The 26,869-nt window shown below is 40.7% G+C and overlaps 1 protein-coding gene and 1 long non-coding RNA gene across 15 annotated transcripts in view; both read right to left on the bottom strand.

The window, feature by feature from the left end:
• Positions 1-26,869, bottom strand: part of PCMTD1 (protein-L-isoaspartate (D-aspartate) O-methyltransferase domain containing 1) — a 49,769-nt gene that overhangs the window by 10,373 nt on the left and 12,527 nt on the right. For 4 of the 13 annotated variants that reach the window (XM_086336983.1, XM_086336982.1, XM_086336981.1 and 1 more), the window contains 3 exons: positions 25,419-25,501; positions 20,297-20,728; positions 6,639-6,741 (listed from right to left, as the gene is read on the bottom strand). In XM_086336983.1, coding sequence (XP_086193109.1) covers positions 6,639-6,741; positions 20,297-20,603 — 410 coding nt within the window. In that variant the 5' untranslated portion in view covers positions 20,604-20,728; positions 25,419-25,501. Of the gene's footprint in view, positions 1-661; positions 852-6,638; positions 6,742-20,296; positions 20,729-25,418; positions 25,502-26,869 lie in introns of all 13 variants that reach the window. The other 9 variants (XM_086336991.1, XM_086336988.1, XM_086336993.1 and 6 more) reach the window with 6 other exon arrangements.
• Positions 12,752-16,128, bottom strand: LOC147359521 (uncharacterized). 2 transcript variants are annotated; one of them, XR_015140862.1, is made up of 3 exons: positions 15,998-16,128; positions 15,604-15,638; positions 12,752-13,478 (listed from the first exon to the last, which is right to left on the bottom strand). It is a non-coding gene; the product is annotated as an uncharacterized LOC147359521 (long non-coding RNA). The 2 variants fall into 2 exon arrangements; XR_015140863.1 differs by lacking the exons at positions 15,604-15,638; positions 15,998-16,128 and adding an exon at positions 14,626-14,821 and having other exon boundaries at positions 12,875-13,478.

Below are 26,869 nucleotides of genomic sequence, written 5' to 3'. Positions count from 1 at the left end.
TGCATTAATGAACCAACCAGAGGTTTTCACTATTTGTAGATTTGCACATAAAATCTAGGTTTGAAAACAGTAAAAGAGAAAATCTAAATTCCACTTTTCACATCAACTACAAATAAAGGGAACCCAAGAAAGGAAAATAAAACAACAAAAATTTTTTAAAAAATGGCAAGAGGCCTACCAAAAGGATATTTTCCATGGTTCTAATTTTAATCCTGAAAGTATCGATCTTGTGTTCTCTCCTAGTTTTCATACTTTAGGGCAGCTCATTAAAATTTTTTGTCTGTTAGTAACATGAAAAGTAGCAATCATTTTTATTCTTTGAAGACATTTTCCAAAACAAAATTTCCCAGGTACAGATGTCTTACACTCCTGAATTCCACCAAGTTATACTTCCTAACCATGTAAATTATCTGTATACAAAAAAAGAAGTAGTTCTGAACTGTAATAACTACAAATTCAATCACTTTAGACTTATAATCATTTATTGATTTAAACCTGAAAACCTAATGGCTTTTTAGACTTACGTAGAAAGGGGAGAGTATCTGACATACCCTTACTAAAACAAAACATACAAACAATATTTGTGGGAAAACCGAGAGCACAGGTATCTTGGTTTATGACATGAGCGCTTGGCCAAAAGGGCACCGACTCCATCACTTACCTCGGCTGGGGGCTCCTTTACAGGTGCACGCTGGGTTATCTTCATCTCCAGATGCACAGACGTTCCATTCACAGCAGGGACCTTGCCAACGTGCCCACATAATTCTCTGATAAGCTGCTAGGAGATCAGGGTGACCTAGCCTTGCCCTGCAGCTTCCCTCTTAGACGGGTATTCTAGGTCTAGGAGCTGACTGAGAGTAGAAAAAACAACATTCCCCTTCAATACACTGTTGAAATCGGGGCTGAAAATTTGCACACCTAGATTATCACGTGCCACAGGATGCTGTCATCAACATTTTAGACTATCGTTCCAGCGCAATAAAGGATTTCAGGGACACAGGAAAGACTCCTATAGTGTTCTCATACCTCACCCAAAACAACCTGCCAAATGAATCACAGATACTTCTTTTTCTTAAAACACTTTGTCAAAATGTGCGTTTTGAACTGTGACAGCTATGACAACTTCATTAAAACAAGACAAACTTCACAACCTTCCACTGGGAAGAAAACCCAGGAAAATAATCATCTCTTCTTTTCCAAATACAGTTATACCATTAAAAACTCTTATAACCAAGAATTAAGCTATTGAATTTTACAAAATTTTAAAAACAAAGACTTTACCTTTATAAGAGGTTTCCCTTCCAACTGCACCAAACTCACCTCAGAATAATTTAAACATTATTTAAAGCAAAGTGTTAAGAGTAAATACACAGATTTTTCACTGAACAGAGCTTTAGGAAACGCCATAGGACCAAAACCAATCTCTAAACATTTTAAAGGAAGCGTGAACGGTACATGATATGAGAGTGAGCCTTCATATTTCAACAATAATTTCTTATAAAATAACTTGGGCTACAAACTTTTATTTCTGTCAGTGTTTTATTCTTGGAATAATTTCTTCTTTTCCCAATAATGTGTCAGAAGCTATCAAACCTCCCCTCATACCGTTTCTAACTGATGTTAAAATACATAACTGATAGCTTAGAGGACTATTTTTAAGCATTTCTCTGTCCCACCATTTGAATGTCTGTCATGTTTAAAAACTGTGTTTAAAACCTGTATTTCTCATAAAACTACCATCTGAACATGACCAATATACCCAAATGTTCAACTATCGTAGAAGGAGTTCAAAATAATGTTGACTATGTATCTACAGATAGCAAAACTTCTTCAAGTATGCCACAATTCTCTTCAAGATGAAGTGCGACTGCTCCAGTGATAAAGGTGACAGAACACAGTATCATTTCATTTTCTCCAATCCAATATCAATTACGTGAAAAAGGAGCCTATAATCAAAAATAAAATTAGGATACTACACCCAGCCATACATCCATTAAATCTTCTAAAATGTAAATGACTACGCTAACCCTGAATTTAATTTAGAATTTATACCTTGACTACACCTGAAGAAGGCACAGCCTCTCCAGCTCATCTCTGACCCCCAGACATCCACCCCAGAGGCAAGTCTCATTAATGAACAGGGCACGTGTCCTCTGTGATAAAAAGGTTATCATGCATTTAACCAGGCTAAGAGCACTCCCTAAATTCTAACCTAGAGAAAAACAAATGACGAAAATAAAGGTGCCGCTTCAACCTCTGTTATCTGGAGCTAAGCTGCTAGACTGTAATTCATTGGCAATCTTACTGTTGGGAAGAACATTAGAATATATCCGTTTTTATATCATTATAGCTAAATCAGAACTAAACAACAAGACAGGCCTGGCTGAAGTTACGGCCTGTCTGGTCCTGTCCTCCCATCTGGGAAACATGGACACCAACACTGCCTCCAGGACTGTGGGTACAGCTGAGAATGGTGCAGACGACACACATTAGCTGCTGTCATTTTCATAATTTCATTACTGTCTTCAGTACTCACATTGTGACTCATTTATACAACAAACTACAGGAAACAATGGTCCTCCATGCAAACAGAATGAAAATCTTCAATAAAGCAGACAAAGCTGCACTCATGTGGCTTCTGGCAGGACAGCATTTCCAAAACAAGGTACAGTGTCCTTGGAGGGGGGAGGAGACAGGACCTATTGTCTCACAGGAAAACAGCTCACCCCAAAGCACGCCCTCCAAGGAGTCAGGTCAGCTGCATGCACATTTACACATACTACACAAACACATACATGTAGTTGTGAATAAATGCTATGCCAATTATCAACTCACAAAGCACTTACAGGGTATAATCCAGGCTCCTTTTATCTGACCTCCTCTTCCAAGTAAACACAGCTGGAGAGACTGTTTCGCTTATGGTACATGCACAAAACTGATTCAGATGATCTGGCCTTCCCCCATGAAAGCCAGATACCCAAGGGACTATAAACCTGGGGCTGGAAGACTTTATAACAGAAATGGGCTAAAGTAAGGACGTCCTGGAGAACGCGTGTGAAGAGCAGACCAGGTCAGCACGCTGCGGACAACAGGTTGCACGCGACCTGCACTTGCTCCAATGAAGTGGACGGAACCCCTCACCCACACCTGCTCAGAGCACCTGAGGAAGGCTGTGTACTGCCACAAAGACCACCTAGCCCAAGACACCAGAAATATTTACTATCTGCTCCTTCAGACGCTTGCCAGTGTTTTAGAGAACCTGTGAAATCAAGCGTCAGTTCCTAAGGGCAGGTCAGTGAGTCTGGGAACATTGGAGGCAGAGCATAGGCAGAAACCACACTGGAGAACCTGCCTTCTCTCTCGCCTCGGAGCACAGTAAACTCACAGTAGCCTCACCAAATCTTCGCGTTTGCTGATACAGAACTAAGACACAGAAACAAAGTTTACGAGTATTAACACTGTATTAAGGATATTTTTTTCTGAAAGAAGAAATAGTACCTTCAAGACTCAGGAACCAAGGCTCCTTTATAAAGCATACACAAAAACACACACCTGCACTTTTTTTTAAATTTATTATCTTACATTATACATTCTTATGTTGAGTAGTTTATTGACTCTATTCTTACCTACTATATTTGGGAGTTTATTATGATCTCTGATACATATAAGAGAACTTCAAAGATACAGTTTAAATCATAAGTGATATAATACTTTTGAAAAAGGAACTGGTAAGATCCAAACCAAGAGGATAAATAATACTGGATAAATATTAGGTTTTAGCTTTCTATTGTCTTCCTGTTACACACAATCAAGGTGGCCTGGTCCTAAGTCCTAAGGGATACATAAATAGCAATTTTGTTTCCTGAGTTACTTTATATTTTATTAATTAAAACAAGTATTTTGATGATCTGTAAACAACTAAATATAGTAAAACTGCTTAGGAATATAATTTTTAAAGTCACTTTGCATGGCAAGTTTTTCAAATTTAAAAACTGAAAGTAAATAGAAATATTCTCCACAAACACCAAGAAAAATCGCAAAGAAATCATCAAAACATAAAGACAGGAAGAAAATTGCTACATCTTTATCATTTCTATAACCAAAATCAAATGATAAATGACCCCAAAAGGAGTCCATTAAATGACCCATCAGCTTTGACTACTTAACTTCCAACCAAGTCATGACTTTATGCAAAACGAAGCATTTGCCAGTACCTGCTACCTTGGTAAGCAAGATACCTTTATAATCTGAAGTACACAACTACTATTTCAGAAGCTACCTGAAAACCAAAATAGGTAACATTTCCAGGACTGTTTTTTTAAGAATAGTCTGTTAACAGAAGAATCTGTTTTAAAAGTAACATTTCAGAAACAACCATATTATAAAGCCTGATTATTTTAACTAAAATAATAAGACCATTAAAAATTATGAAGAAACATTTAGGTCAGTCATATCACCGTATTTGAGATGATTCACCATTTTAAGAATAACAAACCTGTACAACACAGTCTAACAACAACACTCAAGAAATACAAGTGAAGGACATTTGGTATCTCATGATTACATGAAAACAATTTTAGACAATTTTTTTAAACTTGAGACACTTAAACACATGTAGCCTTCAAACTTAACTGTGTTCTAGATTATTCAATATTTAAATTACATCGACACAGAAAGCCAGCGCTCTGGGACAACCCGGAGGGATAGGTGGGGAGGAAAGAGAGAGGGGGATTCAGGATTGGGGGGACATATGTATACCTGTGGCCAATTCATGATGATGTATGGCAAAAACCATCAGGATATTATAAAGTAATTACTCTCCAATTGAAATAAATTAATTTAAAGCAAAATAAAGACTTTAAAGAATGACATGTTTTACTGTTTGCCAGGACCATGCCCTTGTCAGCAAGACTTGTCTCCATAGATACTGTAGAGGTGCTTCCATGATTCAAAGTTCTTCCTTGAGCTTGTTCTGCCTGATTAATGACCCAAAAGTGAATTATCTGTGCCTTTATGTGTTAATACCTGAAATGTATTATTATCTAATATATTAAGATAAACCTTAAATATATGCTTTTACTAATATTACTTTCATATTTGCTAAGTTTAATTGTATTCAAATGGTCTTATATGTATAATTAAGTTTCAACACCAAAACAAATACTTACAATAGAAATTCAATAAATTCCACAAAATTCCACAGTTCTAATAAACAATATGAAAATACCCATGCCCACATTTTTAGCACTTACCATACCACTAATTATAAGACAAACAGAAATGATGAAGACACAAAGCGTACTACAATTGAATCTCAATTTCTTACAAAGTAACTTGGACTAAAATCCATTTTATTTCTGCCAAACAGTATGTTTTTCTTGGAAATGGAAACAGAATATGAACCAACATGGTAAGCGCTTGAAAAATGATTCAAAAATGTGAATTAAAGGTTAACTATTTATTAAGACAGAATAAGATAAAAGGACAGTGTTCAGCAAACTGGTACAGAAGATTCCAGTGACCTGCTCAAACTCAACGGACTGATTACAGAACAAACCCAAACCCCAGCATGTGCACTCTCCCGGCTCGCTGGTCTCAGGTCTGGACACCCCTCCCACACACCCCAGCCCTCCCTCTGTACTGAGGACTGAAGCTGCAGCACAGGCTTAAGTTCCTCAGCCCACCAAGTGCCACTGCCAGGGTGTGGGAGGCAGAGGAGGAAGGCAAATGGGGGAGACATGCCAGGAGATGCCTGAACTCAGAAGACAACCTTCAGCTCAGACCCCTGCCCACTTGTAGATCTCTCACCTCTATGGCCACGGCCATGGCCAGATCAGAGCCGAGTGAGGGAGGCTCACACCCAACAAGCTGGGTTGGAACTCTGGACCAGAACTCTGGACCAAAGCTCTGTCATGTAAAGGGACTAAGTTTTAAGCTCAATTCTCATCCTTTGTTAGCCCTTCTCTGAAAATATGACTAGCTGAGAGAAAAATGCCATCTACATTTTTCAGCTTCACAGTACTATCCACATTACCATCACTGCTTGCTGAATTTAGGGACATGACACACCAAACAGACTTTCCTGCAAGGACCAACGCCTGTGCAGTATTTTTCCCAAGGGAAAGTAGTTCAGAACAATGGTTTTAGAAACAGATTTCTCAAAGGACATAGTGATATATTTCTATGATAATTTCATTTAGCTATATTATTAAGTAACTTTATGTTTTTAAGAAAAAGTCCTCCATATGCTAAGAGGTATCGCTCATATTAAATTACTATCCCCAAAGGTATAAACACAGTTGCCAAAGATTCTATGGCCAGGAACATCTTTAACTTCTATCTTCAGAAAAGGTACCTGTGTGACATTAATGAATGGAACAACACCCTACTAATAAATTGACAACAGCATATAATTAAAACCTAAAAGTTATTTACTTGTAATCTACTGTATGTTTACACAGAGTAAGAATTAGAACATAGTTTTCTAACTTACTTTCCTCTTGCATTTTATAGCGTGCTGATTTTTGCTGCACTCAATCAAGCCAGGATCAATGAACTAACAGTAGTGAGGAACACACATGTCACTCTATCTACTTATCAAGTGCTTTCAAAGCAAAACCATAGATATGAATACTTACTTATCAAAGCTATCACTATTTTTGATGAAGCTCTCCAGTTTTTCCTTGGCATATTCCACCACATCTGAATGAAGTTCAATCCCATGATTTATTCCAAAAGGACCTGCAATTGTAGCAGCAGCATTTATAAACATTAAGAATGCCTTTACAGAGCTCTTTTAATTTGTTCATTTATCTATCATAGGAGCATTTAAAGAGAACTCAAAATGTATCTGCTGGCCACAGATTTATAAAGCTATATGGAAATATATTTACATTGCTTTAAAAAAGTCAGTCATAAAGAGTTCTCTCAGGAGTATAGTTTATCTGTCAGGACAATATCACCAAAGAAATAATCACATTTCTATATGAAGTTTAAGTCATTTGCCATTGTTTTCCATTTCGCCATCATAATTTACCATTTATCACCTGTTAAAAAGCTTTGTTAACTCTCAAATGTCTGAATCCATGGGCTGACACAGGTGTGCACCCATTGCCCAGTAAATTCTTCCAGGGCTGAGACCACACCCTCTGTCCCTGGAGCTCCCAGGGTCCAGGGGAGTGTGGCCACTGGGCAAACCTGGTAGACGCTCCTGTTCCAGTGCACTTCTGACTTCTTACTTGGTATTTCTTCCTGTACACAGCCAAGGATGGGTGACCATCCAGGAATGAGGAGCAGGGGGCACAGTCCTGGGATGGCTCCTTCCCCAACCCTGGTCCTGGCTGAGAACATGACCACCTGGATTCCTATTTCCTAAGGCGACTGTGTTTCCTGCCTGCCCTGTGACCCCCTGACAGTGACACACTATCTCACCTAGTCACCTCGCTCCTCCCAGACTTCTGACACTGAGCCAATCGGGTTTTTCACTCTACATTTCTTTTTCCAAATTTTAGTTATATTTTTATCTTACTTTGCAACTGGTCTCCCAGAAAAAAGTGTGTGGGGGCGGTGGTTGGTGCATGGGTGTTATTTTTTGGTTATCTGGTACATATCTTTGGAACTACCTGAATGTGCCCCTACTGAATGCCATTAAAAACACAACATATATGGGAGTGCTACGGACCTCGAAGAACTTTAAAATAACCAAAAAATCACATTTACATTCAAATGAACATTTTTGAATGTACAGGAAGGGTATGAAAATACCAGCTTGTAATCTAGGAATTACCAAACGACAAAAATTAAACCAAATGTTCGGAAACCATCTTCAAGTCGAAAGCAGATAAACCTACTATATTTCTACTGATTTGCTTTGAAAAAAAAAAAAAAACTGATGCTACTTGAAAAATGTATTTAGATGAAAAGATTAAGTAAAAAGGTACTTGATCCATCATACCACATAACAGCATTAAATTCCTTTGCTGCTTTTATACTTTTTTTTAAGTTATTCTGATCAATGTAATCTTTTCACTTCTCGGTTTTTGTTTCATCAAACCATTAGCCTTTATCTGCAAATTAGAGCATCCATTCAATATTATTTAAGATCTCTTATAATTCCTTATTATTAACAAAGACAAATAGACAAAACTTAGAATTTTCTTTTTTTCAAAAAATAAATGAAAATGGCAAAAAAAAATTAAACAGAGAAGTACATACAGTGATGTCACTTTTTAATTTAGTATTCAGTCTTGAGTAGTGTGAAAACTTGGACTTCCTTAAGGAAACAAAAAAGGCTAAGAAACCCTGAATAAAGTTTTGTCTTGTTGTTGTTCGCTCACTCAGTCGTGTCCGACTCTTTGCGACCCATGGACTATAGCACACCAGGCTTCCATGTCCTTCACCACCTCCCAGAGTTTGCTCAAATTCATGTCCATTGAGTCGATGAATAATGATGATGAACAAAGTTTTCCTCATTTAAAAACCTCAAATTACACTACAATTACTTAACATTATAAACATAGTAAGGAAAATATTGCTCTAGGAAATCTAATTTTTCTCTTACCCTTTTATAGCAATCCATTGAATGTAAAACATTAAGAGACTTTTATATTTTCATTAACTATTAAGAATCTAGTTGTATGGATGAGAGATCACTAAAAGGCCAATATTTCTAGGGTTGAAGTTTCCAATAGAACTGAATGAATAAGCACTCTAAGAAAGGTGTCAAGTAAAGAATGTAGAAGTCTAGGCTGCTATTCAGTATTTCAAACTGCTTTACTAGCAGAGGGAGTCAACTTGAGTGCTCTGGACCAAAAGGGACTACATACTCTGTCACTTAAGACAGCTCTGGTCTCATTTTCCTTTTCTTGCTTTCTGCTCATATAATATCTAAGAACAAAGTGGCAACTTTTAGAAATAAGGCTTAAAGTTTGCTAAGAAAATTTAAGACTTTTTCACATCACCTTGACACAAAATAAAGACAATTTCATTAACATACAATGGATTTGACAGATAAATGTACATACTATTATTAATTCTGATACAAACACCACTGATGATTTAATGGATGGACTTGTTTAATTTTAAAACAACATGGAGGTATATCTTTATTATCACTAATAAATTAAACAGTAATTAATATACTGAAAAGAATGCACTAATAGAAGGCAGAACTTATATGGCAATGTCACCAACATCTCATTTATTTAGAATGTGATATACAAGTAGAACACATCGAGGATATGATAGAAGTGTATGTGATGCTTTTTATTACAGTTCATTTGACACCTGTATTAAACAGAACAGAAAAATAGGACATAGAAAACTGAAAAATATGCAGCTGCTTCCAAGGAAGGGGACGAAGAGGTCTGGGTGGGAAGAGGCATTTCCACCATTACACCCTGTTGTCTAAAGTGTGTCAACACAGGCATGCACAACTTTTTCAACCAAAAAGTGATGTGCTACTCAGAGATTTTTTTTTTAAGTACACTATTTTCAAAGAAATGGATAAATAATACAAAATAATTCTAACAGAAAGATATAAGCTGTCACTGGAGAAAATGAAAAAGGCACACAAAAGCAAAGCCTAAGATTTCCTAACATCACCTAACATGATGTTAGCATGAATCTGACTGCACTGAGCAGATTCCAACGTTACTCTGTATGTGCCAATGGGAAGAGATCTTTCTAGAAATAATAAATGTTTAATTTCTGTCATACAATTTTTTTTAACTTTAAAAACCCTGTCATACAATTATTTAAAAAAAAATCAAAGTACTAACAGTTGACCACTATCTTTAATAGCTAAGTATTGAAAGAGAAACTTACACAGAAGTCAACATTTATTAAGACAAATACAATTATTAGAAAAACCTAGATACCCTATATTAGAAATTATTTTTAAGGCTGGCAAAAGTTCATTTACTAAGAGCAGTAACAAATACAATACAATGTCAATATAATAATAAGCTCTAGAGAATGTTTTTCTTTTGTGGTACTTGAATTAGCTTATTTATCACTTTCCAGTTAGTCAATAATCAGAACTTATACATAAAGGTCACCGATTATTATGTCTAGCTATCAGGAGTCTATCAACACCTCCATTTCTCATCTATATACCCCTTACTCCTCTCCTCTCTGAAGTACCAGAAAGGTGACAGAGTGTGGTGTGCAGGTGGAAGGCTGCCCTGGCAGGCGTGGGAACCTGACAGCAGCATGAGCTGAGGACGCTGTGCCCTCCGTTCTTTGTGGAGAGCTAATCTGTGGAACAGCCTTAGCAAGACCACTTCACAGCACACGGTACGTGACTAGAGGAGCCCTAAAGATGCACTTACTCAGTCACTGGGGCAGGTGGAGGGGGCCGGGGGGTGCAGGGGGAGACACAGCGGATTCAAGGCCAGTGCCTCAGTTTCCAACTCTGGCTCCTACAGCTGCAGTCAGACCAGTCACGTTCCCCGTGAGGTCCTTTCTACTGTGTGAAATGGGTCTGTGGGAAATCACTAAATGATGTCAGAGTCTTTCATACCATAAAATACAAGACAGCTACAAATCACCAAAAATTCAAGCATGCTCTCTTTGCGAATACTATGTTAATCACAGCACCAAAACCGCAGCCTGTTTATATAAGTGGTTGTCTACCCTGACTGCACATTAGAATAACCTGAGAATTTTTAAATTAAATGTAAAAGTAGATTAAATTTATTCTGATTTAAACTGTGAACAGAGGCAGGGAGTCCCTCAGGGAGAGGCCCAGGCACTGCAGGTGACCCTAACGGGCATCTTTGTGATCACACTATCAACACTCCCCTCATTACTGCAGTGCCCAACCTAAATGTGTGTTTAAATCTCTTTGGACTATCAGATCTGTGCTCTCTTGGGTAAAATGACATAGAGAGATAACCACCACACACACAAAAAAAGAGAGACATTAACAACCACAAATAAAAGCATCAGGATAAAACTAAGTATTTACCACAAGAGGGAGTAAGTGAACCAGTTATTTGGTTTTTAGGAAACTAGTGAAAAGTTTCTCAGCAAGAATTAAAACATACAGTCATCCTTCGGTATATGGGGATTGGGGGAGAATGGTGGGGGCCTGACTCTAGGACCAGACCCTGAAAATACCAAAATCTACGGACTGTGGACACACAGGTCCCTTGTATAAATGGGAGGAGTATTTGCATATATGACCTGCACATCTGTACATCCTCCCCTGTCTCAACTACTCAATACCCAATACAATGTAAATGTGAATGTTATGCATACAGTTGTAAATACAATGTAAATGCTATGTATACAGTTGCCAGCATGCGATAAATTCAAGTTTTGCTTGGCAGATGAATCCTCAAACCCTGGATATGGAAGGTCAACTATATATGGAAAAACACCCTTAAATAAACTGCAATGATACTTCGTTACTAATTCCGGGCATCTTTGGGAAGATTCAGGAGTAACTTTATAAGGATTCAGAGACAGTAATAACAGGTGGAGAGCAGACATGAGCAGGTCTCTTTCTGAGAACACCCTGCCAGTGTACTGCAAAAAGACAAAGCAGTACAAAGGGAGACAAAGGAATGGGGAAGAAAATGAATCAGCCAAAGATTAAGGAATCACAACCAAATTAAGAGAAACTTACTAAGATACACCTATTTTCCTATGGTTTCTCCATTTGATTATATGACGTTAAAAAAGCACTGTCGAACGTTTACTCAATCTTACCACGTTAAAGCTTCAAATTCTTTGGCTAGCAGGGCACACCTAAGACTAGAAACCTGCTCTCTAGGTTTGTCATTGGCCTTGTGAGGCAAGTTTTGCAATTAAAGAGGAAGTTCCAGTCCTGTGGGCTTCCCTCAGCTTATGGAATGAAGCGCTGGTTCCCCAGGTGGCTCAGCAGTAAAGAATCCACCTGCCACTGCAGGGTCGGGATCCTGGGTCAATCCCTGGGTCAGGAAGATCCCGTGGAGGAGAAAATGGCAACCCGCTCCAATATTCTTTCCATGGACAGAGGAGCCTGGCGGGCTACAGTCCGTGGGATCACAAAAGAGTTGGACGTGACTTAGTGACTAAACACCACCCAAATCTGAAAAATATGTTTAACAAAATCTGAAAAGGTTGGTTTAAACAATTATGGACCAAAGGCTCAAGGCCCAAAGTAAAATGCATTCCTAAAATGTCAAACTATCAAGAACAGATGTCAGAACCAGCTGCTTTAGATACCTCCACCCAGTGGGCTGATAATACCCACCAAGTCTAACGTGGCTGAGTAATTTACAACTGCAACTCACATGTCTACACTGGAACATTACACCAAAGCAAAGTCAGTAAACTGAGAAGGTGTGCTCAACTATAACATAACAGAACATGGTTTAAAAGGCAATGTAAACAGCGTTCGGTATCAGTCCTCTTCCCCTGGAAGCCATTTCATCAGCTCTTTCGCTGCACTGTGTATTCACCTGCAAAAGACACTCCAGGGCCAATGCATGTGATCAAGTCACAAGTAACCAAGACACATCGATACTCAACAACTATTTCCTGACCTAAATGAAGAACAGCCAACAAAACTGACTCAATGCTCCTGCTGCTGGTTCAGAAATAACACGCACGATATGTGGGATGTCTTCTGCACAGCTGTATGCTCAGCAGCTCGCACAAAGGCACACATAACAAATACTCTTTGAAGAAAGATAAATGTACATAAAGGGAGCTATGGTCCCAAATTTAAAAAGGTTTACAAGTAAGACTGAGGCCAATCATCTATACAAAGCATAAAAATGTGTATTTTTCATGTCTTTATAAGTATACTGGCAAAAAACCAAGTGTCACATCTATTTCATCACAGAATGAGGCATTGTACAGAAGTACATCTTACACAGAAAAGTATATTCCATTCAAAATAAATTTATTAATTTTAGCGGCTTGCTAGAAATCTTCTAAAATGCAATTCATATTTTCCTTCATGTACCTAAGAATATTCTTCTGATTTCAAGTCAACCATCATCCCCATAAACATTAAATTGAGTCTGTGCAGAAGCGGAGGTGTTCCCAGGGCTCCATACGCTGTTCTTCAAGTGGGGAGGGCAACCAGACAAAGTGGAGGAGAGGCAGGTAAGGAAAATCTTTAAAAGTATGCCTTTTGATTCTTTTGGATTATTTAACTCAGTGAACGTATTGCCTATTCCACCAAATATAATTAGAGAGAAGAGAGAGTGGTGTTCAGGTTTCTGCCTTGAGTCACCAATAGATACACAGGTGGCAGAAGCCAACCTCAACTGCTCTGGTGTGTGGCTAGGGTGAGGAAGGGTCACTCGAGGTGGAGACAGGTTGAACTTTCAGAATCTCGTGCACACTGAAGAAGAGATATGCAGTAAGCACAGGAAAATCAAGTATCCAGTTTGTTGGTCAGCTTGGAAGATGCAGTGTCCACAGCTCCGCAGAGAGACCTGGTGCTGGAAACCTGTGAATCCTCTGCACGTGGAGGTAACCTGAAGACAGAAGAGGAGCCGCCCTTCACCACAGGCTGAAGGCAAAGAAGCTTCCACAACAGGCTAAAGTAAGTGTCTATAAAGGAAACGCAAAGAGGAGTGAAATCCATCAAAAGAATCTTTGCAGGCAGAAGGCATGGGATGGTGGCCAGACTGATGCTGCAGGAGCCGCCCACACAGGGTGTGAAGGCCAGTGCAGGCGCAGCCCTGCGACACAGGTAAGCCGCTCACATGGGCGCTAGTCCAGCACATCTCAGCCCAGGAAAGACTGAGGAGAGAGCTGAGGCCACGGAGCCCGCTCCAGAGTAGTGCCTCACTGGAAACTGTAGATTCACAAATTATTTCATATAGATACACAAACTGAGAAAGGTTTAGTCATTTTCTGAAGCATCCAGTCAGTACTCATTATTTGTGGTAGTTTATGTTCTATAAAGTCCAGAAAAACAATATGCAAATAGCTTCAAGGGAAGAGTGTGCATATACTACACATATATACCTACCTCAAACAGACAACAATGTTCAGTCCTAAGAACTCACCCTAGAAGAGTGTTTTCTTTTATGAAAGAAATGAGCTCCAAAAGAAACTGGCCCAGCACCAGAGTTGTTTGCACCATGCTGTGAGTGCATCCTCTGGCCACTGCCCTGAGACATGAGCAGGACTGCACCCCTGACCTGGCCCAGGGGCACCATGTCCAGAGAGCAACTCACTCCGTCCCCTCTCCCAGAACACATGCACCAGTGACGAATACTGATGTGAGGGTTACAGACACACTTCAGAAAGGAAGCAAATTCACAAATACAGCTCAACTGTGCTCAGCTGACAGATAATGCAGATTGGGGAGTTAAGCCTGAAAGTAAAAACTCAAGATGCCTCACAATGCCAAGAGATCCACCTGACACCCTTCACAGCACTGAAGGAACTGCCTTTCAACCTCTAATAGGGAAATATACTCAAATTACTGTAAAATTTGCAAAATTTCTAAAACTTGTACATGTGTGTGTATGCTCAGTCATGCCCATCTCTCTGCAATCCTATGGACTATACAGCACACCAGGCTCCTACATCCATGGGATTTCCCACAGGCAGAATACAAGAATGGGTTGCTATTTCCTCCTCCAGGGTATCTGCCCAAACCAGGGACCAAACCTGAGTCTCCTGCAGCTGCTGCACTGGCAGGCGGATTCTTCATCACTGAGCCACCTGGGAAGTCCCTGATACAGGGTCAGTCAAGTCAAAGTCACTCAGTCGTGTCCGACTCTTGCGACCCCATGGACTGTAGCCCGCCAGGTTCCTCTGTCCATCGGATTCTCCAGGCAAGAATACTGGAGTGGGTTGCCTTTTCCTTCAGGGTATATGGACAGAAAAAAAATACACAGAAGCCCAACTAGGACTAAGAACAAACAGTTTAAATGGTAAGGAGCTTTACTGATTTCAGAAAATCTTAGTAGCCTAAAGGAAAGGGTTCTTTTCAAAATAGATTTACTCACAGCCCAAAATAAAGCACATACCAAGAATAGTCTGTAATTCCTTAAAAAAAAAAAAAGTAGGGTAAAAAGATAGAGGGAAAACTGAAGTTTGGCTTAATGCAGAGAAGAAAATCTGCCTTAGAGAGAACCATGGAAACCTGCAGAACTGTGTTCTGTCCAGAAAAAAAGGGATAGGGGAAAGGAGGCTCTGGATCTCCCTCACTCTCAGGCCTCAAGGGAGGCATGAGAGTTTTCTAAAGGGGTGCTTAAAAGGAAATGAAGAGAGATTTGAAAATCATACTTCTGAAAAAGGGCTTGTACTTAAAAGAACACTTACAACTCATTAATAATAAGGATGCCAACAATGTAATTTAAAAATGGAGCAAACAGCTGAATAGACATTTCACCAAAGAAGATAGAGGAATGACCAAAAATCATAGGAACATAACGCTCCACATCATTAGTCATCAGGGAGGTACAAGTTTAAACCACAAGATACCATGTTATGCCCACGAAGATGCTATTTAAAATAAAACAAAACACTACCAGTGAAGATATGGAGAAACTGGAACCTCATACATTGTTGGTGGGAATAGAAAATGGTGCAGCCACTCCAGAAAAGTTTGGCAAGTTCTTAAAAAGTTAAACACAAACTTACCATACAGTCCAGCAATCTCACTCCTAGGAATCCACCTGAGAGAAATGAAAATGGATGTCTCCACCAAGTCTTACACATGAATGTTCACATCAGCATCATTCAAAACAGGCATCAAGTGGTGAAAGAACAAACAAAATGCGGTCTACCCACACAACACAGTGTTGCTCAGCCACCAAGAGGAATGGAGCAATGATACATGTCACAGCACGGGTGAACCCTGAAAATCTAACACTCAGGGAAAGCAAGCATACAGAAAGATCATATGCTACACGATCCCACTGACATGAACTGCACAGAAAAGGAAAACCTAGAGACAGCAAAGAGGCAAGCGGCTGCCAGGGGCTGGGGGAGGGAATCTTCACGGGGTGATGGAAGGGCTCTCAAAATGGATTACCTTCATCAATGAAGGACTAGATTCTCTGTGACAGTTCTTCATAGGAAGACTCTTAGAATATGAATGTATCTTCAACTGGAAACTAAACAAGTTATCTGAAATGAGGTACAATTTAGAACTTGGAATCATCCACCTTCTCTGTGTGGGGCAAAAATAAATTCCATTTATGAATAACTGCTTCAAGTATACTTTAATCATGAGAAATCTCCTGAAGTGAGGATAAACCTAACTCCTCTCACTGAACAAGAGCTCTCAAGACTGCAAGGTAGAGATTCCCCAAGAGGCCTCCTCCACAGACCCCCACTCTCCCCGCCTTAGCCTAGACCCCCAGATTACACCACCACGTCCCTGGATGAGAGCTGCTGTTACCAGGGAGCACCTGTCACCCTCGTCTTGTGACTGAAGGGCAGTGCTGAGTGCCAGGGTGCTATCAGAACTTAATAAGACAAGGTCATGGGAAGCACCAGGACCCAGCCTGAGGCACCACACTCAAATAATTACAGGGAGCATGTAAGCACCCTCCTCTGGAGTGAGTGCTAAGTGATTTCTGTGGATGTGTCCCCTCGATTTAATTAAATGCTCAAGAAACACAAACCAAACAAGGGGAGCAGCAGAAAAATGATTAGCTTCTCAGAAGCTGGAGAGATGCAAGATTAACTGTAATCACAGTTTTACAGGCTCTGTTCTTTCTTTCCTTTTAAAAAGTTTTTATCTTTCTCATCAAATACTTTCCTCATCAAAAGGAGAGAAATTATACCTTGATCCTGACTGCAGGAACACACACAGACGAATCCCCGAACAATATCCAGTAAGGGTGGTCATGCCTGTGACTGAACACTTGTGACTCCCTGGAGCCTGGGAGCAGGAGGAGATGTCCTCCCTATGGACTGCCACACAAGGGTCTGTGTTTCCACACTGCCTTCAGGTTGGAGGAGGAAACATTCCAGACACAATAAATTAACGCATATACATGAAATCTAGAAAAACAGTACTGATGAAGGGCTGGAAAAAGATTTTCCATGCAAAGTGGGACCAAAAGATAGCAGGAGTCACAATACTCGTATCAGATAAATTAGACTTTAAAACAAAGGCTGTGAAAAGAGACAAAGAAGGTCACTACATAATGATCAAAGGATCAATCCAAGAAGAAGATATAACAATTATAAATATATATCCACCCAACATGGGAGCACCGCAGTATGTAAGACAAATCCTAACAAGTATGAAAGGAGAAATTAACAATAACACAATAATAGTGGGAGACTTTAATACCCCACTCACAGTTATGGATAGATCAACTAAACAGAAAATTAACAAGGAAAAAAAAAAAACATGTATCTATAAAGTTCACTAAAGCAAAGTACAGTAAAATGAGGTATGGCAATAAAAGGCGTTAAATTTATCAAATAAAAAAATAAAAATTAAAAAAAAAAAACAAAACATCATAAAGATGCTCCCTGGAAACAATACAAGAGCAAGAGCAAAGTGAGACTTTCAACAAAGAAATAGAAATATAAGAAAATACCAAACAGAAACTAGGAAGCTGAAGAGTACAATAACTAACTTGAAAATTTTACTACAGGGATTCAAGAGCAAACAGGAAGATCAGTGCCCACAGTCACAAGCAAAGTTCGAACTTGAACCCAGCTCTTCTGACCTTAAACCTAAGGCACATCCCACTCTAGTACAATGTTAGCCACAGGATGAATGACCTTCTCTACCGCCCCACGGGCTTCCCAGGTGGCGCTTAATTTTTCTATCGTAAAAAATTAAAAAAAATTTAAAAAAAAAGAAAAAAAAAAAAAGAAATAGATATAAATAAGAAAAGAGTTCTCAAGGAGCTCACACATATATTCTCTATTTTGAAATGGAATCAGAATCTGTCTAGAAAGCACTTAGAATAGTGCCAGACACATAATAAGTCTTCTATAAATGAACTATCGTTAGCTATTATTTCTCTGATACTACATAAATGAGTGAGAAGTAAAGATAAGAACTAAGAAAGGAAATTACAACTGTTAGGTTACTTTTGCGGAAATATATAAGAAACCCAACTCAAATAGCTTAAACAGTAAAAGGGACTTATTGGCAAAAAAAAAAAAAAAAAGAAAGAAAAACAGTACTGATGAACCTATTTGCAGGACAGGAATGGAGATGCAAACACAGAGAATGGACTTGTGGACATAGCAGGGGAAGGAGAGGGTGGGACAAATTAAGAAAAGAGGCACTGACATACACACACTACCATATGTAAAACAGACAGCTAGCGGGAAGCTGCTGAATAACACAGTGAGCCCAGCCTGGCGCTCTGTGATGACCTAGAGGGCTGAGATGAGGTGTGGAAAGCTCAAGAGGGAGGGGATATGTGTACAATTATGGCTGATTCATGCTGTTGTACTGCAAAGACCAAAAAAACGTTGTAAAGCAATTTCCCTCCAATTAAAAAAAAAAGTCAATAAAGTTGGCGGATGGCCCACAAAAGCAGCTAGCCCCAGGAAGCCCATTTCTTAGGGACCAGGACTAGGGAATGGATTGAGTCAGCAAGGCTGCTAACTGTGATTCCTTTTCTCTCCGCCAGGCCTTTGGCTAAACTCCCGCCTGCATCAGGAGCCAGCTAACCAGCTGGAGGAGCAGAACACTTATCTGAGGCTGGACTCGAGCCCTAGTGGCCAGAGCTGGTAAAGAAGCACACTGACTCAAGGACAGCAAGCCCACTTTGGGAAGAAGCTCTCTCTACCACTCCACTCTGCTCCTTGGATTTGGAGATCCTCTCAAATCCTGGATCCCTTTTCTAGAGGCTCTCATGATACAAGAGTTGGATTTCTTGGAATCCCAACCTGATGAAAATGCTATCTCAGAATCACAGAGATCACCAAATGTAAATGCAAACTGCTTAACTTCTCTCTGGGCAAAAATGAATAATGTCACCTTTCTGACCAGTTACTACGTATCAGGAACTGACTCTGTAGTGAGATAAACAGGCTTCTTTTAAGTGAAACAACTGCAGGCTCCATGACTGGGAGAAAAAGTGTAGAGACAGCCAGCACGGAGCAATGGGATTTCAGGCTTGAAAACGCCTGAAGCTATACGATGTGAGCACATAATTTACTGTCCAAACTGGGACACTTTGGCAACAAAAAGGACATTACTAATATTGACACTAGGATAATCAAAAAAAATCAGGACTGCTTAGTCACAGGGGGATCACAGTCATTTCTCTAAAGTCCTCCAATGATTCCCCCGCACTCCAGAGTGAACTGTAAGCCACAGCCTCGACCCTGTAACCTGGGACGACACCTCAGCCACAGGAAACATCACATGGGATAAGAACCGCTCACTTCCTGTCTCTCCACCCCCGCCAGTCTAGTCTGCAAACCCCAGGGCAAGTCTGTGTCACATGGGCCTTGGTGTTGCACCTTGATGCCTGTCACGTGGTGGTGCCCAGCAAACACCAAAGGGAGCTGTGAGCTGTGGTTGTCCATCCTCCGCCCGAGGTCACCATGCCTTTCAGCAGTGTCTCCCCTGGCATGCTTTGTCCACACACAGGCTCAACTTCACAGCTCTCATCTCCTAGCTATGGGACCACAGGCAAGTCACTGAACTTCAGTGACTCAGTTTAAACACACAGGAACCATGACAATACACACTTCACATGGTTACTGGGAACACTTAACAAGTTACTAGACCGTGTCAAGTGCTTTCAGCAATGCCAAGCCTTCATCGTGAGTACCAGGAAGCTTTGTGAAGGCAGTGCTATCTGTCCCTTCTGATTACTGCTGTTCCCTTGCTTCAGAAATAACGCTTGGCGGACACATTAACAACCCACACTCTTCCCCCTCTTCTCCGCCCTGCGTCCTGTGCTTTGCCCCAGCAGTGCCACATCTTCTGCCCCCCACAGGGTTCTAGATCCCTAACAAGTACAGCACCACCCCTTTCAGCACAGGACACCAGGGCCCACCAAACTCTCCCAGCCGCTGTCAGGATGCTTGACCTCAAGTAGGCTACAAGATGCTCTGGAGCCTCTCACCTGCCAACTGCTCAGTTGTTACAGTACAGACAGTGGTTGGAGGATCAAAAACAGTTCCAAGAACTTTTCACGTCTAGCACTGAAAGCAAAGTTAACTATGGGGGTCAGGGCTGAAAATAAGAAAAGATGACTACTCTGACCTTAAGGAAGGAAGGAACTACTTTGAGCATTCAAACATATGCTGTATACAAAGTTATAAACCCTGTAAATCAGAAACAGCAGTACAAACTCAGCTTACTTTTTAAAAAAGAATTTTACAAAAATAAAATTACCTAAAATTAAGCCCACCATTGTACTTAAATATCCGGTTCCACTTCCCAGGTTAAGAAAAGACAATCCTGGTTGAAGTTTCAATGCTTCCATAACTTCAGAATAAATGCAAGGTGCTGACAAGTGTATGTTGCCATGCTTCCAGGCTAAGTCTTTGTACGCATTGTCTCGGTAGCCTTCCAAATAGTAATCTCCGCGATCAATCGCTCTGAAGGCTTGCTCCACTCTTTCAGTGCGGATATACTGGGCTTCTTTTAAGTTATCAATTAAGTCATCATTATCTTCCCCAGCACTCACAGCTCCTCCCATGATAGTATTCAAATCAAACCATAAATTTTAAACTGTAATAAAATTAGCAGAAATGGCTTCCAATAATGTAGTGTGGTTTTGTTTTCCTTTTAATATTGCACTTGATTTCCAAAAATAAATTAATCCTGAAAGGGAAGAATAAAAATAAACAGGTTTAAATGAATGCTCAAAAGAAAAGTAATTCTAGTTTATTAAATATATAATAGTCATTATAACTAACGACCACTTCTCAAGGACATAGTCTCTTCCAGGCAGAGTTAAGCTCCTTAAATATAGTATTTATTCTTAAAACCACCACAAAGGGTAGCTTAAGTGTGATCTCATCTCTCCAGAGAGGAAACCTGGGACACAGAAGAGTCAAGTCACCTCATCTTGTGAGGCCCAGTATAGCAGCCACAGTTCACACAGGGCTGCCTAGACATAGGCTGATTAAAATTAAATACACCTAAAAATCCAGCCAGTCACACCAGCCACACTCCAAGTGCTGAACAGCCCCACGTGACCAGTGGCTGCCATAGAGGACAATGCTGCTCTGGAAGGTGATGCTGCTGGGATGAGGTCCCTGCTGGTCTAGACTTCAGAGACCATGCTCGTCATCACTGAGTCACATGGACTTCTACAGTGTGTGGAAAGCCTAGATAAATATGCACGTGTTACTTCATTTAAAATTCCTAAACAATCCATTGACAATTCCTAAACACACCACATAAATTCAAAATGTTAACAGAAGAACATATTACCTAATCACTGAATACAAAATGGAACTTAAAAAGAGACTCACATATTTAAAATGTGTATTTAAATCTATATATATATATATATACATACATATATATATACATATACAACTCTTAAGATTTTCTTTGGTAAATTCTGTCACGATGAGACCACAAACTTTGGTAACAACTTTTAATAGTTTAAGCACTAGAACGTAAGTTATACACACATGCGTACAACAACTTCTTTAACAAACTCAGCATAGTTGAATGGAAACATAAGTACAACTTGTTAAAATAAGAATTTCAATACTGAATACACAATTTAAGCTTTATTCAACAAGTTAATAAGCAAACTCATATATCAATTAAATTCTGAATTAATAAATCAGGTAAGGGGGAAAGTGAGAAATGAAATAGCCATGGCCAAAAACAAGCGTTCTGACGCACACTCTGGCCAGGAACTGGAGAAGAGAGAAGCAGTGAGAGGAGCAGGGTCCCGCACCAGCAGGCTGCCCCACTGCCTGAGCCCCTCGTCTTCTCCTACTTCCCCCCTCTGAGAGTCTGACCATAAACTCCCCTCTCTCTACTAAAAAATGAACAAACTGGAAGTTTTGCATACAATTTCAGAAGGCTCCTGAATTCCCAGAGGCCCCTGAGTCTACTGCAGCTTAGGAACATCTACTACAGGTGACAGTAAGTAACTTAAGTCGCTCAGTCATGTCCGACTCGTCGCGACTCCATGGAAGGTAGCCTACCAGGTCCTCTGTCCATGGGATTTTCCAGGCACAAGTACTGGAGTGGCGTGCCACTTCCTTCTGCAGGGCATCTTCCCGAGCCAGGGATCAAACCCGGGTCTCCAGCACTGCAGGCAGACACTTTACTGTCTGAGCCACTAGGGAAGCCCTTTCAGGTGACAGTAAGTCAAGTATTAACACGGGAAATTACATCTCCATTTAGAAAGTGCAGGGCATCTGTGTTTCAGATCTACCGCTACAGGCCTTAGACACAGGCACTCAGAAGGCTAGAGAACACGACCTCGTCACCCAGGTGCACCACACCCTGTGGAAGCAGACTTCCCTGACTCCTTTCCCTCTAGTCTGGTAGGAAAGACAAACAGATCTGAACAGAAAGCTCAAAGGGTAATGCAGGAGGAAGTCAGGAAAGGCTTCCCGGAATATAAGGTACAACCTGCTAGGATGCATGTTTCTTTAACACAAATGAAAGTTACTTAGTTGCTCAGTCATGTCCAACTCTTTGCCTGTGGACTGTCTCTGTGGACTGTAGCCCGCCAGGCTCTTCTGTTCATGGAATTCTTCGGGCAAGAATACTGAAGTAGGTTGCCATTTCCTTTTCCCGGGGATCTTCCCAACCCAGGGATTGAACCTAGGTCTCCTGCATTGCAGGCAGATTCTTTACTGTTTGAGCCACCAGAGAATCCCAACACACAAATGAGCTCACAGTCAACAGAGTAATGACATGGAGATAAAGATGAAGGTGTGGTGGTCACAATATATGTGCATGTTCTGAAGTGACAGGAAGGGACAAGCTTCCACACTTTAGAGCCACACCTCGGCAGCTTATGAAAACTTGCAACAAAAAGCTGAGAATAGAGTACCTTCCTGTAAGACAATGAGACAGTGTCTTCAAGTGATCCGGGGGACTGTGCATACAGATGAAAAAACACTAAGACATTTTCCATGAATTAAAACAGACTGCTGCTGCTGCTAAGTCACTTCAGTCGTGTCCGACTCTGTGCGACCCCATAGACGGCAGCCCACCAGGCTCCCCCGTCCCTGGGATTCTCCAGGCAAGAACACTGGAGTGGGTTGCCATTTCCTTCTCCAGTGCATGCAAGTGAAAAGTGAAAGTGAAGTCGCTCAGTCATGTCTGACTCTTAGCGACCCCATGGACTGCAGCCCAACAGGCTCCTCTGTCCATGGGATTTTCCAGGCAAGAGTATTGGAGTGGGGTGCCATTGCCTTCTCTGTAAAACAGACTAATGAAGGCTATAACCAGGTTCAGATTTTTTAATTTTAATAAATAAAAATGACATCTGTCTCCACGTAAAATGATATTCAGGGCCTGAATGTCAAAGCAGGTCAAATGTCAAAATGTCAAAGCACGGTTAAAGCAGGACCATGATCACTGGGGTTACGACTGTGGAGGACTGATTGACTAAAGCCAGGTACAGACCCCAGCAGAGACTTAGCTGCACTAGAAATTTTATTGAGATTGTTGTTTCTGCTGGTACAGCTGGCTGCACAGGCTTTGAATGTTACACCCAAAGCTGTGCTTCCCACAAGCCCAGTTGCTTTGCAGAACAGTAGGTGTTTTCAGAGGTTACAGTAGAAAACCCAGGACAGACTTCTCAGGCCCTTAAAAAGCTCTCAGAAGACCTCAAGGACTCCAGACCACATGTGGAAAACAACTGGCATAAACAATTCCAAAATGAGATGAGCACAGAAGTTACACAAGGATGTTACAGGGCACCCAGCCCAGATACAGGTGGAATGAAGAATCAGAAGAGTTGCCTGGAGAAGCACAGACAGCAGAAGGAAGGAAAGGTGTCGGGATGTAGAAGAGATGGGGGCCACATGCCCACTCAAGGCACTATACACAGCACCGCAGAGCTGAGCCTGGGGAAGACAGCAGTGCTGCTGAGGCCAGAAGAACCCGGGATCTAGGCAAGCTGGCAGGCCCCAGGACACAGAGCCTGGGCCTCAGACTGCCAGGGAAGGCTCAGAGACAGACAGGGCACACTGAGGGACTAAAACAGGATGTTAAGGGAAAACCAATACCCACCAGAAAACAAAAGGACCTTTAGAATGGGAACTCGTTATTTGGTCTGTGGAAGACAATATTTAGTATTTACATAGTAGCACCAGTGCAAACATAATTCCTTATTTAATCTGAATAGTCGTTTAACCACCCGGGGCGAATGAGAGTAGAGATATCAAGGGGAATGGGAGCTAACCCTTTATCTGCAATGGAGAGTAAGAGCTGTCTACGCTGCACAAGTATCTCAGTGTGCACCGTGGAGGCAGCATTCCCGTGCTCTGTGGCGGCTCCATGCCGTCCCATCCCCTCTGGTGTCAGTCTCCTGAGTAGGGACAGGTGGAGCCGGGAGCTGCTGTGCTGTCGTCAAGGCCTGTAGTATCACTTAACCTTCTCAACTGTGTGCATGCGTTATGTGAACAAAACTGACAAGGTAAAAATAAAGAGAGCAGTATTGATTTATTTAGACCAGATGAAGTACAATAGAGACACACGGACAATAATTTCCTAAGGAATAAAAATACACTAAATAAAAGTATACAGCAGAAAAATCAAGGAACAGAAAAAGGTCATAATATAAATAATTTACATCACAGAGCTTCAAAGATGTCATTTATCATATACATTTTTCTGAAAAAAGTGAAAAATGAATCCTATATTACATATAAATTATATGCATAATTATTATAAATTCCATTTTATAATATTCACTGATTTGATTATAATAGTAGTATACAAATTCACAGAAAACTTGAAAACCAAGTAAAATAAAGATTACTGATAATCCTAACCTTCAAAGAGCCACTATTATTTACTCTCTAGGCATGAATATTCTTGTTTTTTTTTAACACAATGTTAATATTATACTGTATATATATATATATTTCAGACTTTCACTTGATACGTCTTAATTATTTACTCATGCCATCAAAAATACTTGCAAAATCCAAGGCCATGATATGCCACCAGATAGATGCATCCAAGTAGCCAATCCCCTGACTATGGAGCAAGAGATTGTAAATTGATCAGAATCAATGTACATATGAAGAGTCTGCAAGTTAAATCTGTAGTGAATATTTTGATAATTCAACCATAATCCCCTAACTTGAAATACAGTTCATTTATGAGTAAAGAAAACAGTAGTTTAAAAACCCATTACAGCAGTACATCATGGGATGTGTTTGCCATTTAATTCTGAGGTAATTCCATCTCAATCATGCAAAGTACCAAACACAAGTTAAGAGACCAAGGTCCAGCCTTGACCCCAGTGACAACTTTGCTGTATGGCTCTAGGTATCCCTCCAGGACATCATTTCCTCACCTGTGAAATGAAGAGGCTAAATTCTCTGATTCCTAAGGTTCCCCAGGGCTCTGACTTCTCTGCTAGTTGGGCATCGGTTAAACCTGCATTTGAACACAACTGAGTTTTAGTTATCTAGGAATGAGTATTCTTGTCTCAGCGTTTCTGTTACTTCAATCACAATTTTTTCTGCTTCCCTTCTGCCATTTTCTGTAACACAGAAAAAAAGTTTTAGGGGTGTTCAAGTCCTACATTAAACATAAAAGCAAAATAAGGACTCTGAGAACAAGAAGAAAGGATGAAGGCAGAAAGGGACAAAATGTAGAATAAAGGACTGAATAGTTTAAGGAAGCAGTCGCCTATACTCCTAGAACACATCTCACCCCACAGCCTTTTCTCTCTAGGATGTGTCTGGCATGGAAGAACAGAGGGCACATTCACAGAAGCTCACCTGACATGATTTGTAAGTGCTCCAAAGGTTGCTTGCTATTCTTTCAAAATCAGATCTGCGACTGGAATGTATTTGGGTTGAGGGGAAGAACTACTGGTGACGCAGTTTAATATTATGATGTCTTTCAGGCAGCTCAGGGATGTTTTACAGAAGGTTAAAGACAAGTCAAAGGAGGTGGGAAGCAAGCAGATGGCAGACAGATGCCGTGAAAGGGGAAGAGAACAGACTGAACAATGACTCCTCCCTCTCCTCCTGGCTCAGTGGCAAGCAGCCAATGGCAGCTCCTGTGTGCTCCTCTCTCTGCAGAGGTGGGGACAGAGAGCTCCCAGCTTTGGGGGAAGAAGATGAGTGACCCACACAAAGCAGAACACACTATCTGAGGGCATGAACAAAGGACCTTTCTTTTTTGGGCCCTCAAGGATCTTGTCATGGGAGCTATGGACCAAGGTTGCTTCGAGTACGGAGGCAACCGCACAGGGGAAATCCTTTTTCAATCATGACAAATAGGTTTCAGGGAATATAGAAAAAGAAGAGGATAAGCTAGGCTTCACTACTCCATGCCAAACACTGCTGAGAACATTCACTTAACTTTACATCAATGGTAATACAAACCCTACCCTTGTTTTAGCAGTGGTAACATACACATGGGCAATTTCCTATGCACCTACTACCTACTAAGCACTGGAGTTTATATCTTCAGCATACCTATGAAGAGGCACCAATTTTATTTTACTGAGGAGGACAGAGCTCAGAGACCACGAGACAAGCTCACAGATGGCAGGGGCTGAGCCACAACTCAAATCCAGTCTATCAAGCCATGAACCTTTCTGAAACACAACAGCCGGCCCACAGGTTCTTGACCCCTCACTCAGAAGAACTTCCCATTCTCTTAGCTGAAAAGATGTTCAATTCAGCTCTCCTTCCCTCTCCTCAACCTCTCATTTCCTCCTCTTCCTGCCTTTTGGACTTTTGGTTCCAAAGAAAGATCACATCAGAGGGAAACAAAGCATCTGATGTCATT

Source organism: Bos grunniens, chromosome 14 (assembly GCF_055505025.1).
Source record: "Bos grunniens cultivar Pamir isolate PY7600 chromosome 14, Bosgru_T2T1.0, whole genome shotgun sequence".
NCBI lineage: Eukaryota > Metazoa > Chordata > Mammalia > Artiodactyla > Bovidae > Bos > Bos grunniens.
The sequence above is the reverse complement of the archived record's forward strand: the minus strand, read 5'-3'. Positions and strand labels throughout refer to the sequence as shown.